The sequence below is a fragment of the Pantherophis guttatus genome, chromosome 1 (genome assembly GCF_059756535.1).
Source record: "Pantherophis guttatus breed Tessera chromosome 1, ASM5975653v1, whole genome shotgun sequence".
Taxonomy (NCBI): domain Eukaryota; kingdom Metazoa; phylum Chordata; class Lepidosauria; order Squamata; family Colubridae; genus Pantherophis; species Pantherophis guttatus.
Window position 1 is genome coordinate 138168089 of NC_142063.1, and position 20488 is coordinate 138188576.

General features: G+C 39.5%; 1 protein-coding gene across 2 annotated transcripts in view; it reads left to right on the plus strand.

Annotated features, from left to right (window-relative positions):
• The window catches only part of ARHGAP15 (Rho GTPase activating protein 15), a 466518-nt gene extending 455712 nt beyond the window's left edge, over positions 1 to 10806 (plus strand). For both annotated transcript variants that reach the window (XM_034424600.3, XM_087881819.1), the window contains one exon: positions 10442 to 10806. In XM_034424600.3, the coding sequence (XP_034280491.2) occupies positions 10442 to 10619 (178 nt within the window). In that variant the 3' untranslated portion in view covers positions 10620 to 10806. The remainder of the gene's footprint in view (positions 1 to 10441) is intronic.
• Positions 10807 to 20488: the final 9682 nt, after the last annotated feature.

Consider the following 20488-nt stretch of genomic DNA (forward strand, 5'->3'; position numbering starts at 1 on the left):
TTGAGAAGTTCCTACGTATTTGTTATCTGTTCACTATTAATTACACTCCCCCTTTAATCTGTCACTTTTACAGCATTCCTTAAAAGCTACATTTGTTCTTGTCAGTTTTCTAGAGTTTTCTCAGGTTTTTTTTCCCCCCTGGAATCACTCTTTCAATGGGCGGTGGTAGTATAATCGACAATGTGACATATGTCTGCGCCCAATCCGGGGAGACCCTTTAATGAATTTTGAAATTAAAGAGAGAAAAAAAGATCTGATTATTGTCTGTTTATTTCAAATGACCTATCACCTGAACCTGAACTTCTGAAATGGCCTGAAGGAGAGTAATTTCCTTGCACAATACACTTATTGGAATCTGGGCGCAAGCACAATATTATTTCATTATCTCCAATAATATGCTTAACTTAATAGATCCATTCCAGTTGATAATGAATAGGACAGATAACTATCCACCTACCATTGACCTTAAATCTAGAACTTCCTCAAATCTGCATGCATGTTGATCCAGAAAATACATATTCTAATAGGAGGGCCAAGTTTTTAAATTGGTTGAATAATGCTACTTCCATGTTAATTCCACTCACTCAGTACAACAAATTTACCTTAATCTACTAGGTAAAGGGAACCAAGGAGTTAGTAGAATTTAACATTCTGTTTAAAGCCCCACAGCCTCCCCCACCCACTGGGAGAAGGGATGAACATCTCACATCCAAAGAGACCACATTCAGATCTTGGTTCAATCTAGAATGGTCCAGGACAAGATATAACTTTTTAACTTCTTATACACTATGTTAGAAGAACCTGCCTCTTTTAAGTTCCCAAAAACTATTACAAAAAAGACAATATATAAATTAATTTATGAGAGAAAATCAGAAGGGTTATATAGAAAATTGGCATGAGTTGATTAGAACCTTACAAATCTAATGATTCCCAAACAGTTTGGCATATGATAGCTTAAAATATAATTTGCAAAGATGAATTACCATATTTCTACAGTTGCTTAATTTACAGCTTACTTTAGATCAGAATAGATGCAGAAAACTGGTTTGTACCAGTAATCCCAAAGCCAGACCTACTACCAAAGTGTCCAACAGAATCCAAATTTCATTACTCAAACTAGGTAACATCAGCAGCACTTTTTGTTGTTAGTTGCGAGGTCGTGTCTGACCCATCGCAATCCCATGGACAACGTTCCTCCAGGCCTTCCTGTCCTCTACCATCCTCTGGAGTCCATTTAAGCTCATGCCGACTGCTTCAGTGACTTCATCCAGCTACCTCATTCTCTGTCATCCCCTTCTTCTTTTGCCCTCAATCTTTCCCAGCATTAGGCTCTTCTCCAGTGAGTCCTTCCTTACCTAGTTGAGGAATCAAATGTCTGCAAGAAAACAACCAAGCTCAGAGAGCACCAAGAACCCCTCATTTCAACCCTTAGCTACAAATATTCTCCTTCATCAGTAATGCGAGTTATGAACTGATATTTCAGTTTACTCAGGTAAAGCACACACACAGCAATCTTCTCTAGTCCCAGTCTTTTCCCATTCAGCAGCTGACAAGGCAATAAAAAGGGAAAAGATATCCTTCATGTACATTAGTTTTAGTGTGTATCCCCAAACTATTTTCCCAATAGATATTTACTGACTTTGATATGACCACCATCCACCTGTGTCCCTTGTGAAATGAAGTCTGAAAGAAAATGACACAGCACAGCACCAGTTCCATCTTTTATTGTTCCATGTCCTAAAATTAAATGTTGATTAATTACTCCTGGCATCTTTGCTAGATAGCCAGTCAGACTGGATTTGGAATAGTCTTTCAGTGTTTAAATAAGCAGCATTCCGTTTTCATCTGAAGCCCCAAGAGTGAATATTTCTTTTTCTTAGAAATCGGTAGTTAAAAAGGAAGCAAATATCTCCATGTCCACTGCAGGTAGCATTGAAATTAAAGAAACAAGGATCGGTATTGTCAATTTTGATTAATAGCCTTTCATTAATAAACATCCTGTTATTCATTTTCCACCTGCAGTTGCTGATGTTTCCTGGAATCAATTAACTCATATAATTTGATTTATTTTTACAAAGACATTTTTGGATGTGCTGCGCTGATGATAAAGCCTTCTGGGTTTGCCGTTTTTGATTCAAAGCGAGATTGTGCTTTTTATTTCTAATGTTGTGAGAAAATGTGCCTTCAGGCAGTCTGGAATTAAAAGAATGAAAGAAAACTTGAAAACTTAAGACTGAATTCAGGAAGAAGTATCAGTTGCCTCCTGGGACGCAGGGATTTCAGTGCTGCACAAGCTCCGCCATTCACTGTGTTGAAAAATGACAAAAAGTCAAGAATAAATAAGCTTTATGACTCTGTGGTCAAAGGAGGTAAAACCAGTTAATGATCTGGGCTTATGGCGACAAATGAGACCATTCTGAATAACAAATCAAAGAGTGGAAGAAACAAATAGGTGGTGTTTGCACACTGGGAGGAAGAAGCATGTGAAACACACTTCCCTTGACTTACGCACTTTTTTTTTTACTTTCCTCCCTTCAAATCAGTTCTTGAGTGTTGGAGAACCACATGAGACTTGTTACATGGAATGGAGCAGTGGTGGTATTCATTTTTTTTTACTACCAGTTCTGTGGGCATGGCTTGGTGGGTGTGGTGTGGCTTGGTGGGTGTGGCGTGACTTGGTGGGCATGGCAAGGGAAGGACACTGTAAAATCCCCATTTCCATCCCACTCCAGGGGAAGGATACTGCAAAATCCACATTCCCTCCCCACCCCACTAACCTGCTTTCCAGCTCCGTTCTCCTGTGCAGGGCAACAAAAGAAGACCCAGCCGATCAGCTGGGACTTGGGAGGCAGCAAATAGATGGGGGCGGGGCCAACCAGAGGTGGTATTTACTGGTTCTCCGAATTACTCAAAATTTCTGCTACCGTTTCTCCAAAACCTGTCAGAACTGGCTGAATACCACCTCTGGAATGGAGATGATCATAGGAAGAAGGGAAAATATTGCTTTCCTTACTTGTACAAACATATAGCCATATATGCTACGGTTCCACAGCTGGATGGTTGAAATCCAGCCCCTTCTGCTGAACACTTGGATTAACCCCAAAGATCCCATTATTCCCTCTGCAGTGCCAAAGATGGATCCAGAAGACACGTCCTTTAGTTAGTCAATAGACGCCATTGCTATTTTTCAACTGTTTAACAGTTCAGTTAATTAATTGAATAGATGCATATTATCAGAGTAATAAATAAAATCTTACCTAATTGTAACCTCACCTTTATCATCCAAGATAAATAAATAATTTCAAGAATATGTCTTCATTAGTAATCAATCTCTAGATAGATCTTTACATTGCAAACTAGGTGATCTGGATTGACCTTCCTCATGCATTCAAATACATGTAAAAACTAACGCTCCATGCCAACCTCCATATGTGTTGGACGGTGGGCACTGGTCTACCTTACTCCTAGATTAATCAGTAATTAACAGCATTGATCTGTTCATCAAGCAGCATCCTACATGCCAAGACCAAAATAGGCAGGGTCCTATCATTATATTTGATAAAGCAGAGATTGGTGACACAGCCCCTACATTATTCAGGATATTCACTGTTCACTATACTGGCCTGTGCAGGTCTCCCCACTCAACCAAATATGCGTATCAAATACTTCCATCATTTCACAAGAAGAGTCGCTTTGGTTAGTGAGATGGGCAGCATGAAAAATTAACAAATAAATAAGATCACCACATCCATTGAGATTTAAGAATCCTCGCATAACATTTCCCAATATTTTGGTTTATTATCCATTTTACCTACAAGCTAATTTAGACTACCAGCAAATGAGAAAAAACAAATATTTTGAAAATAGTGATAAATGCAAGATTGGTTATATTAAGAAATCTTAGGGTAGACAATAGAATGATTAACCAGACTGATCATTAGATACATTTTCAAGTAAGTTCTGAATGTCCCTGACTATTATTAAAGGTTCTTTGGGTCTTCAATGGCCTTTGCATCCATTAACGTGCTTATTTAATATCGTTTTGTAGAGCAGTGCATATTATCAGGTTATTTTCCAGTACATTTGGCACAGTTAAAGTATTAATATCAAGTTTATTCCCAATGAAGAAAACAAAGTCTTACTCCTACCAGCAGTAACTTTAGAATGATAGGAGATCCAATTCATTAGGATTGTCTAATGTCCATAATTTTCTCTATTCTACATGATATTGTGTTGGCAAGATTTCAAATGTAGATTCATTTTCTGGAGCATATTTGTCTCAAGATTGAATGTCTGTATATCTGGCCATGCAGTCAAACTTAACTATGGCTCTGTTATACTTGTTTGGATGAGGTGGAAATGAGGGTGACTTTTGCAAGTAATTTTTATTCCCATAAACAAAGAAATACTGATTTTAAAACTGAATCAGATTATACAATGATTGATCTAGTACAGGGCTGTCAAACTCCCGGCCCGCAGGCTGGATGCATCATGCGCTGGCCATGCCCACGCCCGGTTTAGCGAAGGGGGGGGAAATTCCCAATACGTCATGTGACACACCTGTCAGCGTTTCAGAAACCCCCCCAACTCCAACTAAAAACTCTGAAGCAAGCATTTTTCAAAGTTCTATTTACTAGAATAGGTAAACTGGCACATCTGGGAAAACCCGAATCTGAGAGGTCCGGGTTTTTCCTCAGTAAATCAAAACCCCCAAAACCATCCCCTCACTCCTCAGTCAATCACATGCTCCAATCACCATCCGTCCCATCTCGAGACAGCACTCCGACCACTCCTTCTCCAGATGCAGGATTGGCCTGACCTTGACCGGCAGGAAGAATGCTACTTTGTCTAAAGACAAGCCCTCTACTAAATCCCCCCTCCTACTTTCCCACACATGAGAATGTGGCAGCATGGAAGCTTCCGGCCTAATATGGCTTCCAAAGCTGATACCGTGACAACGTGAGTTCGACAACCCTGATCTAGTAGGAGTATTGTAAGGTGGGACAAATTCTACTGCACATTGTAATTCTAGGATACATGAACAATTTATTCTAAACTATGCAGTATAATAGACATTTAATAATCATTTTACACCCACCCACCCCAAAAAGGCACTATCAGATAACTTCTTAGGAGCTGGACAAAGCCAGCCAATAAGCAAGACTTATTGGTACACACTTAGTACAGTGTGCTGCCATTGCTGCTAAGCTATTACCCATGTTTCCACATAGCTATCTGTTCCCATAAATGCATTCACATTGTAAATTTTCTAGTGCAGAAAAAAGAAAGAGAGAGAGAGAGGGAGGGAGGGAGGGAGGGAGAGGAAGGAAGGAAGGAAGGAAGGAAGGAAGGAAGGAAGGAAGGAAGGAAGGGGAAGACATTTGAGTGAAGAGTAGGTTTTTCTACTGCTTGCTTTCCTGAGACTTCTAACAGAATTAATTCAATGAGTCTCCAGGAAGTATAATATATGCAAGCAGCCCAAAGTAATCAAGCTCAGTGCAAGTTCACAGGCATTCTTAATCCAGCAGTAATGGTAATAACCGGTATACTTCAATCAATTGTCCCTTCCCTTCAATTGTCCTTCAGCAGCAACAGTTTGTTACGCTCTAGTACATTCTCCTCCCACATCACTTCTCAACAATATTGCAGAGAGAGGCATAAAGGGCCACCATTAAAATTAACTAGACTAATATACTGTGACTGTTAAGTGGGGAGGGTAGAGGACAACTGGAACAAGCAGGAAAGGTGCAGATGTGAGCCTATATCTGAATGAGTATATGAAGAAAATTGTGAGCCAGGAAAATGGCATCACATATCACACCACGCTGTTTCCATTCTGTTTCACTACTGGAGATTCATATCATTTATGTGGTATTAGATGTGATTTTATTAGAATTGTTATAAGAACTTTTCTAATATGAAAAATGAAACTTATTGTTTGCTAACAAGAAATGCGAATGGACATGGTGGCTCAGTGGCTAAGACGCTGAGCTTGTCGATCGAAAGGTCGGCAGTTCAGTGGTTCGAATCCCTAGTGCGGCGTAACAGGGTGAGCTCCCATTACTTGTCCCAGCTTCTGCCAACCTAGAAAACACATAAAAAGTGCAAGTAGAAAAATAGGGACCACCTTTGGTGGGAAGGTAACAGCATTCTGTGAGCCTTTGGCATTTAGTCATGCCAGCCACATGACCACGGAGACATCTTAGGACAGTGCTGGCTCTTCGGCTTTGAAATGGAGATGAGCACTGCCCCCTAGAGTCGGGAACGACTAGCACATATGTCCGAGAGGAACCTTTACTTTTATCTTTAACAGGGAATGCTAACTGCAGCTCCTTGCTTGGTCATGTCTGAATTTATTTCTTTATTTAATTTGTATTCTGCCTTTATTAGTTTTACAAATAACTCAAGGTTTGCAAACATAGCCACACACCTTCCTCCTCCTATTTTCTCCATAACCACAACCCTGTGAGAGAATGTCTGGCACAAAGTTTACTCAGCTGACTTTTATGGCTAAGACAGAACTTGAACTCACAATCTCCCATTTTCTAGCAAGTGGTGCCTAAACCACTCGACCAAACTGGCTCTCATGTGGATGATGTTCTCAGAACAAGAGTCTTGGTTTATAAATTCTGAAATGTTTTCAAGGAATCATTAATTTCTATCTTGAAGCATCTAGAGAAGCTTTTTCTGAGCCTGGAGTAGGTTTTTTTTTTTTAATAATCTTTATTAAATATTTAAATAAAATGAACACACAATAATGATTGAAAAGCAATATAGGGAACGAAATATAGAAACACAGAAACACAGGACTAAAACGAAACAACAAACATGACTAACCGAGAGTTAAGCTCACTCTCCAATTAATATTAACTAATATCATCCTAGCCAAACATTTCAATGCAATCAAGTTCTTTTTACTAACTACAAAACAATTGGCCTGTTTTTATCAAAATTATAAAGAGTTATAAAGCCTAGTAAATTTCTAGTTAATCTAATTAGACGATCTTATCACCCTTCAGCCTGGAGTAGTTTTTTGTTTTTGTTTTTTTACAAAAAAAAAACAAACACAAAAACTTGATCAAATGATAAATTATTGCTGAAAAAAGGATTCCATATTTTAATTAAAAAACATGTTACAATCAGGTCAAAGTTAAAATTTAAATTGTAGTGAATTACTTTCGGTTGCTGAAAATATAATGAATGCTACTAGACAATTTTCTATTTAAAATGTGCAGAATTCTAAGATATACAAACTTTCAATGTGAGAACTGGATGTACATAATTTCTGTACTCAAAAAAAAAATGGACAAAAATCTAATGTTGCAGAAATGTTAAAATACTTTGATGGGGAGAAACCTAAGGGGAAAATCCTCAAATCATCTTGGGAAGTACTGAATATATTCAATGAAAACAGAATGCTGGCTACTATTCTGTACCATGGTGGCAGTGGAATATGGGAAAAGATGATGGACTATCCTGGGGAAAAAGGAGATGGGCATGTATTCGGAAAATATGATGTCCGGTTTCTCTTCTTAAATACTAATTTCTAAAAATGGTCATGCTTTTGTCCCATAAAAGAGATTAGACCAAGAAAAAGTTCTTCTTGTGATTATTCATTTGCCTAATAAAAAAGTTCCACTTTTTAATGACATTGAAAAACAGATCTGCCAATTTTTAATGGACTGTTTCTAGGTAAAGTTAAAAGTAGTTCAGTCCTACTGAAATCAATGCTACTTAGGTTCATTCCTTAAGTCACATTGACCTCAACAGATGTGCTTTAAGTATTTCTAAATTTGGGATACATTTCTGCTGAGGTGTTCGAAATGGCAGGATAAATTGTGTGATGTGCCCCCCATAATCCATTATTTTTTTTCTTCATAAGGTTTATACAGGGGTGGGCTTCAAAAATTTTAACAAGGGATTCTCTGCCAGGTTGTTGGGTGGGCGTGGCCCTGGCCATGGTGGGCGTGGCCTCCTGCACCATGGTGGGGGGGGTGTTTTTGCCCTCCCTGGATTCTGGAGGCTTTTTTTGAGCCTCCGGGAGGGCGAAAATGGCCTCCCCAGGCTTCAGAGTCCCTCTGGAGGCCAGAAACAGGCCCGTTTGTCGCCCTCCCTGAGCCTCCGCACGTGTTCTGCACTTAACTGCATCCAAAACAGGCTGTGTGGGGACTCCTGGGAAGGGCGGGGTCGGGTGGGCAGGGCCAGCCAGGAGTGGGATTTGGGAGTTCTCCGAACTGCACAGAATCATAGCTACAGGTTCTCCCAAACCCCTGCGAACCCCCAGCAGCCCATCCCTGGGTTTATAGTAAGATTGCTTGGACAATGTAACTGCCTTTTTATATCAACTGCTGTTGTTCCACCTGACACAGTTCAAAATACTGACGATTGTTATTAGAGAGCCTACTTACTTGGCAATGGAGTGTCTTGAAATATTTATTGTATTCATGGTAATCTATTAGTTTAGTTTAGTTTTCTTTATTGTCATTGCACCTTGTACAATGAAATTAAATGCCATCTTCAGGCCTGCTCTGTATTTTCAACAAAATGGGAACTGATATGTCTTTATCCCTAAGTTGAAAAAAAAAATCCTTTATAGTATTCCAAAGCAACCCCCCTAAAACCATTGCTGATGAAAAAGGACACTAGGATCGGAAGTTGGCTACAACATCTGGAAAATTGCACCTTGGCATTTGCATATTGGAAATATGCAAGCCAAGTGGAATAAAATGCTGTGTGCCTCCCTCTCTCACAAATACACACATACACAAAATAGAAAGAATTTGGTAAGTTTTCTACCTCTACTCTGATTAGTAGAGCAGCATAATTATTATCCTCCTGCACAAAATAATCTATGGAAAATATGTTATTATAAAGATGCTATTTTTTTAAAGTAAGTAATATTTAAAGTAAGTAATAATTACCCTGATTAGTGCCATATGGAGGGGTTTTTTTTGTAACAGACACCAAGATTACAAGCATTAGAATGTATTTCAATAACGCTCCCTATTTATATTAGAGCAAAAAACCACCCAACAACAACACTAAATTAAGTGTCCGAGTTTAGAGAATGTGGCAAACTTGAAATATGAGAAACTTCTATCATAAGATCATGCTCTGTGCATGATTACTATGCCCAGTGGTATGATAGAGACCTTTTTGTAAGACATGAAAGATGATGTATCTTCTGCCATTTACTGAAATTTCTGAAATATGTATTTCAAGATTTGGAGGAGAAGGAAGCCTCATTTGTATATATCTTCAAGAGAAGTCAGTAGGTCATTTGCATACAGGGAATTCTTTATAGCCATGATGGCGAACCTATGGCACACGTGCCACAGGTGACACACAGAGCCCTCTCTGTGGGCATGCCAGCCATCGCCGCAGCCAAGCTCCACCATGCATACATGCATGCCTCCCGCTGGCCAGCTGGTCTTCAGGTCTCTGCCGCATATGCGCAAGGGGTGGAATGCATGCGGGGGATGGGCACATGAATATGCAGGGGGACAGGGTGCATGCACAGGGGGTGCTCACATTGCATTTTGGGGGTTCTCTCTCATGCCCCCCGCACCCCATTGTGGGCCTGGAAGGCCTCCTGAACCAACTTGGAAGCCAAAATGGGTGCAGGGGGCCGGGGTGCATGCGTGGGGATGCGCATGTATGCACAGGGGTGGGGCACATGTATGCACAGGGGTGGGGCACATGTGCAGTGGGCCGCTTGCTTTGCATTTGGGGGTTCAGGCGCGCGCTCTCGTGCTTTGGGCACTCGGCACCAAAAAGATTAGCCATCACTGTCCTAGATCAAGGGTGTGAAACTGGCAGCCTGCACGCCGGATACATCACGCGCAGGCCACGCCCACCCTGGCCCTGCGAAGGGGGAAAATGTCACGATGCATCATGTGACAGAAACGTGATGCCACAAGTTTGACACCTGTGTCCTAGATGCACAACTTCTGCATCATGAATAGGTAACGGCTATGGTTAGGAAACTCTGCTCAGCTTTGGCTAGTGCACCCATTAATGCACTTCAATTCTTTGAAAAAGGATATCATATTACACAAAAGCATCTCACAACACACAAAACATCTTGTGTAATTCCTAGAGTGCTAAGAGGAAAGAAAAAGAAACCTTGGGGAGAAAAATTCTGATTTTGAGAAACCCATAATCAGCTTCACATAAAGATGGAATAGCAACAACAAAGAATATATGGGAAGGTTCTGACGGTTGTGAAGCAGAAATTATTTTTGTCTTAATTCTGTCATCTTGGATCCAAAAATATTAACACCTCCTTTCTCTCATTTCTATTTAATTCTCTCTAATATTTAAACAAAAAGTCAGGCTGTAATTAAAGTATCAGTGGAAAAATATCAGTATGGTCATGATCCATGTTTTGATTATCTTTTCTTTCCTTCTTTCTAACTTTTTTTTTCCTCTTTACCAATAGGATAGCAGCCAAGGAGAACATGAATCTTATGTCACCCCAGAGTTTAGGAATTGTTTTTGGACCAACTCTCCTTCGACCTGAAAAAGAGACAGGATCCATGGCAATCCACATGCTGTATCAGAACCACTTGATTGAGCTGATGCTAACTGAATACACAAAGATCTTCAGCTCTGACTGACAGACCGGGAATGTTGCTGAATGTGTTCACATCTGTCTTGATACCTAATATTTTTACATTTCTGTAAACATCTTTTTGAAATATTTCTTTTTCTTTCTAGCGACAGATGCCTCGTTTTGTGAAAACTTAGTGATGGTTTTGTCTTTACATTTCCAAACATTGAAATAAAAATATATTGTCAACATTTGCTTATATGTACTCCGAATTAACTCTTTGAACAACTCGGTCTTTGCAAGTACATTTTGCCTTTGTGCAGGTCTTTGTTTATAGCCAAAAATTGACTTGTATGCCTTGTATGTAGGCAGGTCAGATAGTTGGAAGCCTTGTCCTCAAAAGGCCATTGATAAATATCAGCCCCATTTGTAACAAAATATTGTTTGTAGATGAGCAAGAAGACCTGGCATGTACTATCAAAACTTGGTTGAGTGGGAATACTGTTGTTTTTGGATATTCTTTCCCATATTTCATGTCCTTCAGCAGCCCTGATTCCAAGGCAAAGGAGCTAAAATGGTGATGATTCTTTGGTATACTGTGGCAGTGGTTGGGGGTTGTGCTCTACACAATGTGAATGTCCATTTTGAAGTTGGGCTATAGGGTCAAGCTAGGGAATCTGCTTAGGGGAATTCCATTGTGAGCTCTTGGATTTTCTTGATAAGTTGATATTGACTGTAAGTATTAGAGGACATAAACCTTAGTACTCTGGGGAGATCTGAGAAGAGTCAGAAATGTATTGCCTCCATGGCAAGTATGGATTGACCTTGATGATGACTACTCATAAAGTAATTATTTAGATCTGGTCTGCATGTCATAGTTGTCATTTCAAGATCTGGAAATGAAGGACATTGCAAATAGTTCTGTACATCAGTGGTCCCCAACCTTTTTATCGCCGCGGCCCGCTGAGCGCGCGCAGGGGTGGGGGCACGGCCCAGGAGCTTTTGCGCACGGCCCATTGCGCACGGCCCAGGAGCCTTTGCGCTGCAGCGTTCATGTCCCCCGGCCGCTGTGCGGCCCGGTGCCAGGTACTCCACGGCCCGGCACCGGTCCGCGGACCGGGGGTTGGGGACCACTGCTGTACATGATCAAACCACTTCTTTTCTGATTGAGGTCCTGGATGACATTCAAATGCCACAAGCAAACTCCACAAAGTTTGGAAGAACAATTAAAATAACCTACCTCAGATGGGTGCTTTGGATGTTCAGCCATGTATCTTCCCTGCAATCTAGCTGGCAATTCTAACCATTTCTGGAAGTCAAAGTTGGTCAGGACTCTAGATGTAACACATGATTGTCCCAAACTGGCCTTTTTTCTTATCTACTGATGCTGGAGTAGTTCTTGGTTTACTGAGGAGGTCCAGAAATGGAAATGTGAGAAAAGATGCTAGGAGAACTAGTGATGGAGTACTAAAAGTGAATTTAACAAAATATGGTAAGAGCTAACATTTTAGCTTACATCAGGACAGTAGGAAATATCAATACTTCTTTACTGTAACCACATCAGGATTTTGAGGCCTAGCAGCTTTCGTTGGTGTATCCCACTCCATTTGGGGAGAGGGAGGATTACCAGGATGATCGATACCAATAGCACTTAGATTTATATACCGCATTACACATGGTGGGATTGAAGTAATTTAACAACCGGTTCTCTGCCCTAATGATTTCTTCCAACAACCAGTTTGCCAAACTGCTCAGAATGTTAACAACCGGTTCTCCCGAAGTGGTGCGAACTGATTGAATCCTACCACTGGCAGTTTATAGAGCCAGCATATTGGCCCCAACAATCTGAGTCCTCATTTTACCAACCTCAGAAGGATGGAAGGCTGAGTCAACCTTGAGCCTGATGATATTTGAACTGCCAAATCAATCTACTGTATAGGCTCATCTAGACTGAAATTAATTCCTGAACAGTGCTTTAAGTACAACTTAAAATGCCCCAAAACACACTGCCCATTTTAAATTTAAAATTAAAAAAGAGGGAGTCGAGCTATTCTCCAAAGCACCTGAGGGTAGGACAAGAAGCAATGGGTGGAAACTAATCAAGGAGAGAAGCAACTTAGAACTAAGGAGAAATTTCCTTACAGTTAGAACAATTAATCAGTGAAACAACTTGCCTCCAGAAGCTGTGAATGCTCCAACACTGGAATTTTTTAAGAAGCTGTTGGATAACCATTTGTCTGAAGTGGTGTAGGGTTTCCTGCCTAAGCAGGCAGTTGGACTAGAAGACCTTCAAAGTCCCTTCCAACTCTTATTCTAAATTCTAAATTGCCATCATTTTATAAAGATTTATGGTTTCCTTAGTTATGTTGTGCTCTATAGGGTTTTTCCCCAGTTATTACTATGCTCCTTGAGATGTTTTATTAGCGAAGTATATTAAGTTCTTTCAAACAAAAACTTTTTGTATGTCTTTAGGATTATTTGGCTAGACTTGAATCAATTTATACATTGATAGTTTTAGTTGTCATGGATAAACAATAGGATAATAAATTGTTTTACTTTAAAATGTATGGTTTCGGCTATAACGTCCCCTGCCATATTTTGTAAAAGTATTCCACCAATAAAATGTAGACTTCCCTTTGACAGCTTTTTAATCAAGTTCAAAGAGAATGAATAACATTAATCTGGTGTGCTAAAAGACACTGCTTGCTTTATCAATTTGTTCATAAAATGAAAAATAGCACGTGAAAATGCAGGATTAGAACAGGTTTTTCTGAGAAATTAAAAAACAAACATAGGATTAATGCCAACATTTGCTGCATATGAAAGATACATCTTGTGTCATATTTAATATTCAGGAATTACAGCATCGTTAGTGAGGACCATTTTATAGCCTGTTGTTAACGCTATTCTGTGAAGTGATCATCAAGGACAAACTTTGATGAGGAAGCTCCTGATTCATTAAGCAAGTTCCAGCCTTAGGATTAATAGTTAAGATATGTAGAATCCACAAGTGTCAATAATAAGAATAAACTGAAAAACAAGAAAGTGAATGACTATTCACCATGCACTACATCCCTGTAGTGATTTTGATAGATTATATCTATCCTGCAGTAATGGAGGAAGAGATTTAAGTCAACGAAACTGTTGAAGAAGAGAAGCATGCATTGGCTGATTATGTAAAACTAAGAACAAGCATTGGTGCAACTTAAAAATTGGAACTTATTGGAATGTACAGAAAACAAAACATGAATATCGAAATAACATAATAAAAGCACAAACAGAATGCTGGCATGGAAAAGCATTACACAGTTAATTTTTACAAAAAAAGATTGAGGGAAAAGTGGATAAAGATAAAACCTGGCAATGGCATACAACTGGAATATCAAAAAAAGAAGAAAGAAACTAAAGGTTTCTTTATGCAATCAATGCCAGAACTGAAAAATCATCAAATGATTCAAAGGACAGATTGTGTAAAGAAGCAGAGCAAAGTAGCAGAGTAGATAGTTAGCTAATCCTAAAGAAGATTACACAAACTGATTATTAAAAAAAAAAACATAACACAAATTGCCAAAAGGTAACCACCTTTAAAGCGCTCCATGGCTTAGGGCCGGGGTATTTGTGAGACCGCCTTCTGCCGCCAATAGCCTCCCACCGATCGGTTCACTCGCAGAGAGAGGGCCTCCTCAGGGTGCCGTCGGCCAGGCAGTGCCGGCTGGCAACCCCCAGGGGGAGAGCCTTCTCTGTGGCAGCACCTGCCCTCTGGAATGACCTCCGGACTTTTCGTCGGGCCCTGAAGACACACTTGTTCCATCTAGCTGGGCTGGCTTGATCCCATCCTCTCAGTTTTTTAATCGAATTTTGGTTTTAATTGGGTTGTTTTAAATTTGGGCCAAAATTATTTAATTGTTTTTTTTTAAAATGTTTTTAAATTTTATATGCTATGTTTTATCCTGGCTGTACACCGCCCTGAGTCCCACAGGAGAAGGGCGGTATAGAAATATAATAAAATAAATAAATAAATAAAAATAAAATAATTCACTGAAAATCTGTAAAAATTACCATATGCCAATAATAAAAACATTGGTGGGAACATTGAATTGAAAAAGTAGTGGAAATGAGCAGGTTAAACTATTATGTGAGTTCTAAATAAAAAGGTTCCCCACGCACATATGTACTAGTCATTCCCAACTCTAGGGGGCGGTGCTCATCTCTGTTTCAAAGCCAAAGAGCCAGCGCTGTCCGAAGACGTCTCCATGATCATGTGGCTGGCATGACTAAACACCAAAGGCACACAGAATACTGTTACCTTCTCACCAAAGGTGGTTCCTATTTTTCTACTTGCATTTTTTACATGCTTTCGAACTGCTAGGTTGGCAGAAGCTGGGACAACTAACAGGAGCTCACCCCGTTACGCAGCACTAGGGATTCGAACCACTGAACTGCCGACCTTTCGATCAGCAAGCTCAGCATCTTAGCCACTGAGCCACCAAGTCCCTGTGAGTTCTAAATACAGACTGATAAAAGTCTTGGCTCATAACACACCAGATATAATTGTGGTTGAAAAGAAGAAAGTGAGGATAATTGATGTGGCAATACCAGGGGATGGTAGAATAGAAGATAAAGAAGTGAAGAAGATAACAACTGAAAATTGAAATTAAAAGATTATGGCATAAACTTGTGATGGCAATCCCAGTGAGTGTTACTCATGAGATTGTGCTCAGAAGATCATGTTGATTCTCAGTTAAGTGGAATCAGATTCTTTGAAATGGCATTGAAAGAAAATGCACAGTTAGAGTGATATACAGTAAGGTTTAATCAGGTTCCTTAGAATATATTTTCCTTTGCTTGTAAGTCCTCCAGGTGATGGAAGGATATTCCTTTTAGATAGATTCAACTGAAGATAGAATGTCTGGCAGTGCAGAATATGCATAGGAGATAAATGTGTGTTACATGATCTTCAAAGGAAAAAAGAATCCATTGTTCAAAACAGTTTAGTCAGATCTGCCTAAATTCAGTGTGCTTATTGATACACGGGTCTTACTTGCCCTGAAGTCAGGAGATTTGAAAATCATATCTATGTGGAACAACCGAGGGCTCTGGGGCTTCTTGTAGTCCTTTGCCAAGTTTCCTACAGTCCTTGGCCTAAGTTCCAGAAGCATCTTGTTGGGCTTCTAGAATATCTGATTTGTTCCTACCCTGAAAACTTCTTTCCCTGGAAATAAAAACATAGTTGGTAAGGAAGAAAAGAGAGGATGTTGGAAAAATTAAAGATAAGGTTTTTAAAAAGAGGTAATCTAAGTCCCTTTCCATCACTTCCTTTGATTGCACTAAACAATTAGCATCTGGCTTCCTCCTCAAAGACTATTCCCGATTTCAGGAAAAGGCCTGCTTGAGAGGTTGAGCCTCAGTTTCCCTGTTGGTTTAATAAGTCTGTGCATTGCATACCTTCAGATGTCACTGTGAAACCTGGATGTATGGAAAGTGCTTAACAGGGTTGAAAGCAAGTAATAGTATTGGTTAGTCTAGGACAGGGGGTGGGAAATTGGCAATTTTATAACCAGTGGACTTCAACCCCCAGAATTCCTGTGCCAGCCATTCTGGATTGGGCGTGAACTGAGCCATAATATTGGATAAATAATTTGAACTCACCTACATACACAGCTAAGAAAAGGCATATTACATTTTAGACACAGGAAAATATGTCCTCGAGAATGAAGGAATATTTGCATATTTGCTGTGGATATTTTGGTATGAGAGGCTCCTTTTTGCAGCCTTTTCACAGTGGTTGAAAATCCTTTTACAATTATTTTCCCTACTGAGTAACAGCTATATCTTTATATATTAATATTTATTTTATTGTAAGCATTTCTAGGCTTACCACTTAACAAAATGCTTGGTGCGGCTTTTAACAAGAATAAAAACCAAATCAATGCTATAGAGCAGGTTAGCTGAATTGTACAAAACTATCTACAATCTCTCTCTCTCCCTCTCTCTCCTCTCTCTCTCTCTCTCCCCTCTCCCCCCCTCTCCACTCCATTATTTTCCGCCTTTTTCTAATAGTAATTTAGAATGGGAATGAAATAGTGGACATAAGGCGGGTTCATACCTATGCACACCAGCTGACCTAAAATTCTCACTTCAGGAATCAAATCTGGCAGATTACTTCAGTGTTTGCATTACCCAACAGAAGAGGAGCAGTGTTAAGCATAAGAAAGGGCTTGCTGTTCATAGTATTGACTTAACAGGAAAAAAAAAATCTTATTTACGGTACATACATAAAATTTGCCGCGCTTTTCTGATGGAATTATTTCCAGAAAGGTTTATCAATAACTGGAAAATGATCCACTGAAGCCCAAATGGTCTTCTTCAGTATAATGTAATAAGAAAAACTGAATATGTCATATCCATGAAAACGTATATAAGTACTTTTGTTTCTACTTGGACTTTACAGAAGACCACTTCTGGACTTTGTGCTTGAGGTGGAAAAAAATGAAACTTTGATTTTGGGTTTTACTGATTAGATTGATTTGCTATTACAGAAATGGCTAGTTTATACTATTATGTAAAAGTAAAGAGTTGAGGTCCAATGTTAATTCTACTGCAACAGAGGGAATTGGAAGTTAATGTCTTTTTTTTTTCTTTTTCCTCTCTTTCCCACACTTCTCTCTTTTCCCCTTCCCCTCTTAGAGGTTCCACAACAGGGCTCCATGACTAAAGCAGGATTAGAATTCATGGCCTTTTACTACTACACCAAACTGGCTCTCATCTTCATCCATAAACCTATCGAGTTTGTGCCTCTTGAAGCAATAGGTAGATTCAAATTCCTTTATATGTTTCAAAGACAAATACAAATTTTCCATTTTTTAAAAAAAACATAAAGCACAAATACTAAGGAAAACGTGCACCAAAATGTCCACATTGTAAAAAAGAATGCATAAGAACATATTAAACTAAGGAAAAATCCTTGCAAAAATATGTCTTGCAACAATGGCTATAGTAATATAAATTTACAAAAAACAAACAAACCCTGAATATAAGTGTCGGAAGAAATATCCTTCTGCGTTCAGCTCCAATGGGGAAAAAGACACTGGAAACATGGAGACTGCTTGGAAAGATGGTTTATTTATTTATTTATTTTATTTTATTTTATTTTATCATATTTGTATACCGCCCTACTCCCGGAGGACTCAGGGCGGTGAACAGCCAAGATAAAAATACAAAGAACGTACAATGGTGGGCAGGATCACATGGTTTGAGTTCCTGAACAGAAAAGGGCCAAGATGCTGATCATGCCTTGGTTTTATGCCCTCTCTGAGCTTTGAACTTCCTGGAGCACAGGAAGAGTATCCTGATTGGTTGTCAGACTCCCAGGGAGTGGGGGTCTTAGCTAGTCTTGCTGGCTGATGTAATCTTCCCAGGTGCCATGTGGTGAGATTCTGTTGCTAGATGGGTCCTTTGTGTTGCAGATGATGGTCCATTCACAAAGGTAGAGGGAATGAGTGAGTTTGGCTGAGGCCTTAATGGCCCATTGACAAAGGGAGGCAGGAAGCTGCTTTGTCCTTAAAACATGTTTCTCCATTTCTCATCCAGGGAAATATAATATTCTGCCTTTTTAATATTTCCTAAAATATTTCATTCTTCTAGGAGAGAGGTGAGTGCTAACTTCCTACATAACTTTTGGGAATATCTTAAAAACTAAAAAAAAAAAAGGTGTATAAATGAGGGGAAGCATTTAAAACTGGAAATGCAGAGAAATTGGCTTCAAAATCACTTCTCGTGGAGAAAGGAGAGCTTTAAAAAAATCTGTATATTTCTGTTTGCGTGCAGGTGTACACAAGCACACTTGCATACATAGGAAAATATCAACTGCCAGCACATTCGTATAGCGATGGTTTTGTTTTGTTCTTTTCACACCCCTCCCTTTGCACTCAAAATCATCCAGTTCTTGAACTTCCTACTTTTGCAGGTCTCATTAGTCATCAGGAGTTGCGTAGAAAACTGCAGGCAGGATTAAGCCTACAGTTCCACTAATGAGACTAAAATAGCAGTTTACATTCCTGCACTAATTAAACATGTGATATTGTACCTAAGGTTGCTGTGTGTTGTAGTTGTAGTTAGGATAGGAGGAATGATGGGTTTTATACCGATACCTTGCAGGGGTGCCTGTTCTCTCTCTTGCCATCCAGAACTCCAGGTGACTCCTTAAAAAAAAACAACACACACACACAATGACTTTAAGACTTTAGTCTGCCTGGTTTGTATTTGTGCATCTGTGTGAAACAACACACTGCCTGGATGGAAAGGTGTGATTCTTCATCAAGTACCCAATGGGGGTGTTTCATCTAAACTCCAGCCACATGATCATCTTGTCTCAACATGTAGTAGCCTTAAGCATAGAGAAAGGTTTACATCTCATTTATTTTTAATCCCATTCTAGCAGGAATAACTGATTACCTTTATATGTTAAATCCCTCTATGTTCTCTAAAGCTCATTGATATCAGAGTAGGAAGTGTCAACAGTTGATAATAACCTCAAGCTTCTCTGAGATCGCTAACTTATCTTCTCGTACAATTTCTTTCCTTAGTTGTGCTTTCATTTTTTTTCCCTGGCACAACCAGGGACATCACTCCACCATGCTTTATATGGAACAACAAAGTGAGTTAGCCCTGCTAATCAACCTTTTGCTCCCAGGATTCATAAAATTTTGGGGAAACCGATTTCCTTGGTTTCAATTAATATTTTTGAAATGACTCCTGGCAGAGAAGAAACATGCATTTTGATCATTCAGTAGGCAGCAACGGGCCACACTGTCCTTGCTCCATTTTACTAAGCTGCTTTCTTAGATGTAACCCATATTCTTTTATGATTTTTCTTCTACAATCATGTGTGACACGAATGAAAGGTTACAGCACTAAGGACTGAAAGAATCACAAATCTACTGTATGCACAAATACCAATTTAGAAATAAAGAGAAATATGCTTAGCTCAAGAAGGAAGATGAGCTATGCTCCCTCCAGCTTGCATATAACTGTGGCACAAACACAAGTGGCATGTTTTTTCCCTGCTCCATCCAACACTTTGATGTTGCCGCCTTCTCATTCCCATGAGTGAAACAGGCTTCAATCATGCTTAACTACATCAGCGCTAAAATAGTGTTTCTTCTCTATCCTGCCTCCATTCAAGACAGTCTTGATATCTGGGTAATCCGTTAAGTTTTTCTACCCATTACCTTGATCGAAAGGCAAGTGACTCAGGAGGTACAACAAATTCAGGGCAGGGATTGGCCAAGGGGTCCACAAATATGATTCTGGAATAGCTTATTGATGACTCAAAGGTAGGGAGATAGCACTGGATCCAGAAGTGAGTAAAAGCCCCATAAAGATGCATCTGCTTGCTCATTCTTGTCCAGGCGTTCAATGTGGATGAACAATTTCAAGGACTCTTCTATCTTAGAGTCTTTTCTAGTTCAGTGACTTACGATGATTTTTCACACGACCGTTCCAACATCCCCATGGTCAGGTGAATAAAATTTGGATGCTTGACGATTACGATGGTTGCAGGAACGCAGGGTCATGTGATTGCCTTTTTGCATCCTTCTAACAAGCAAAGTCAATGGGGAAGCCGGATTCACTTAGCGACCGGGTTACTAACTTAATAACTGCAGTGATTCACTTAACAACTGTGGCAAGAAAGGTCGTAAAATGGGGCAAAATCCACTTAACAAATGTTTCACTTAGCAACAGAAATTTTGAGCTCAATTGTGGTCATAAGTCGAAGACTACCTATATAGAAATATATCCACATATTTTCTACAGGCCGTTTCAGCTTTAAGTACATTATATATATTATTTTCACCTAAATTCCCAGTGAGGGTTTCTTTCTGAAATCATAATGCATTCAAGTATTTATGCCAGAGTTTATGGAAGATTTTTCTT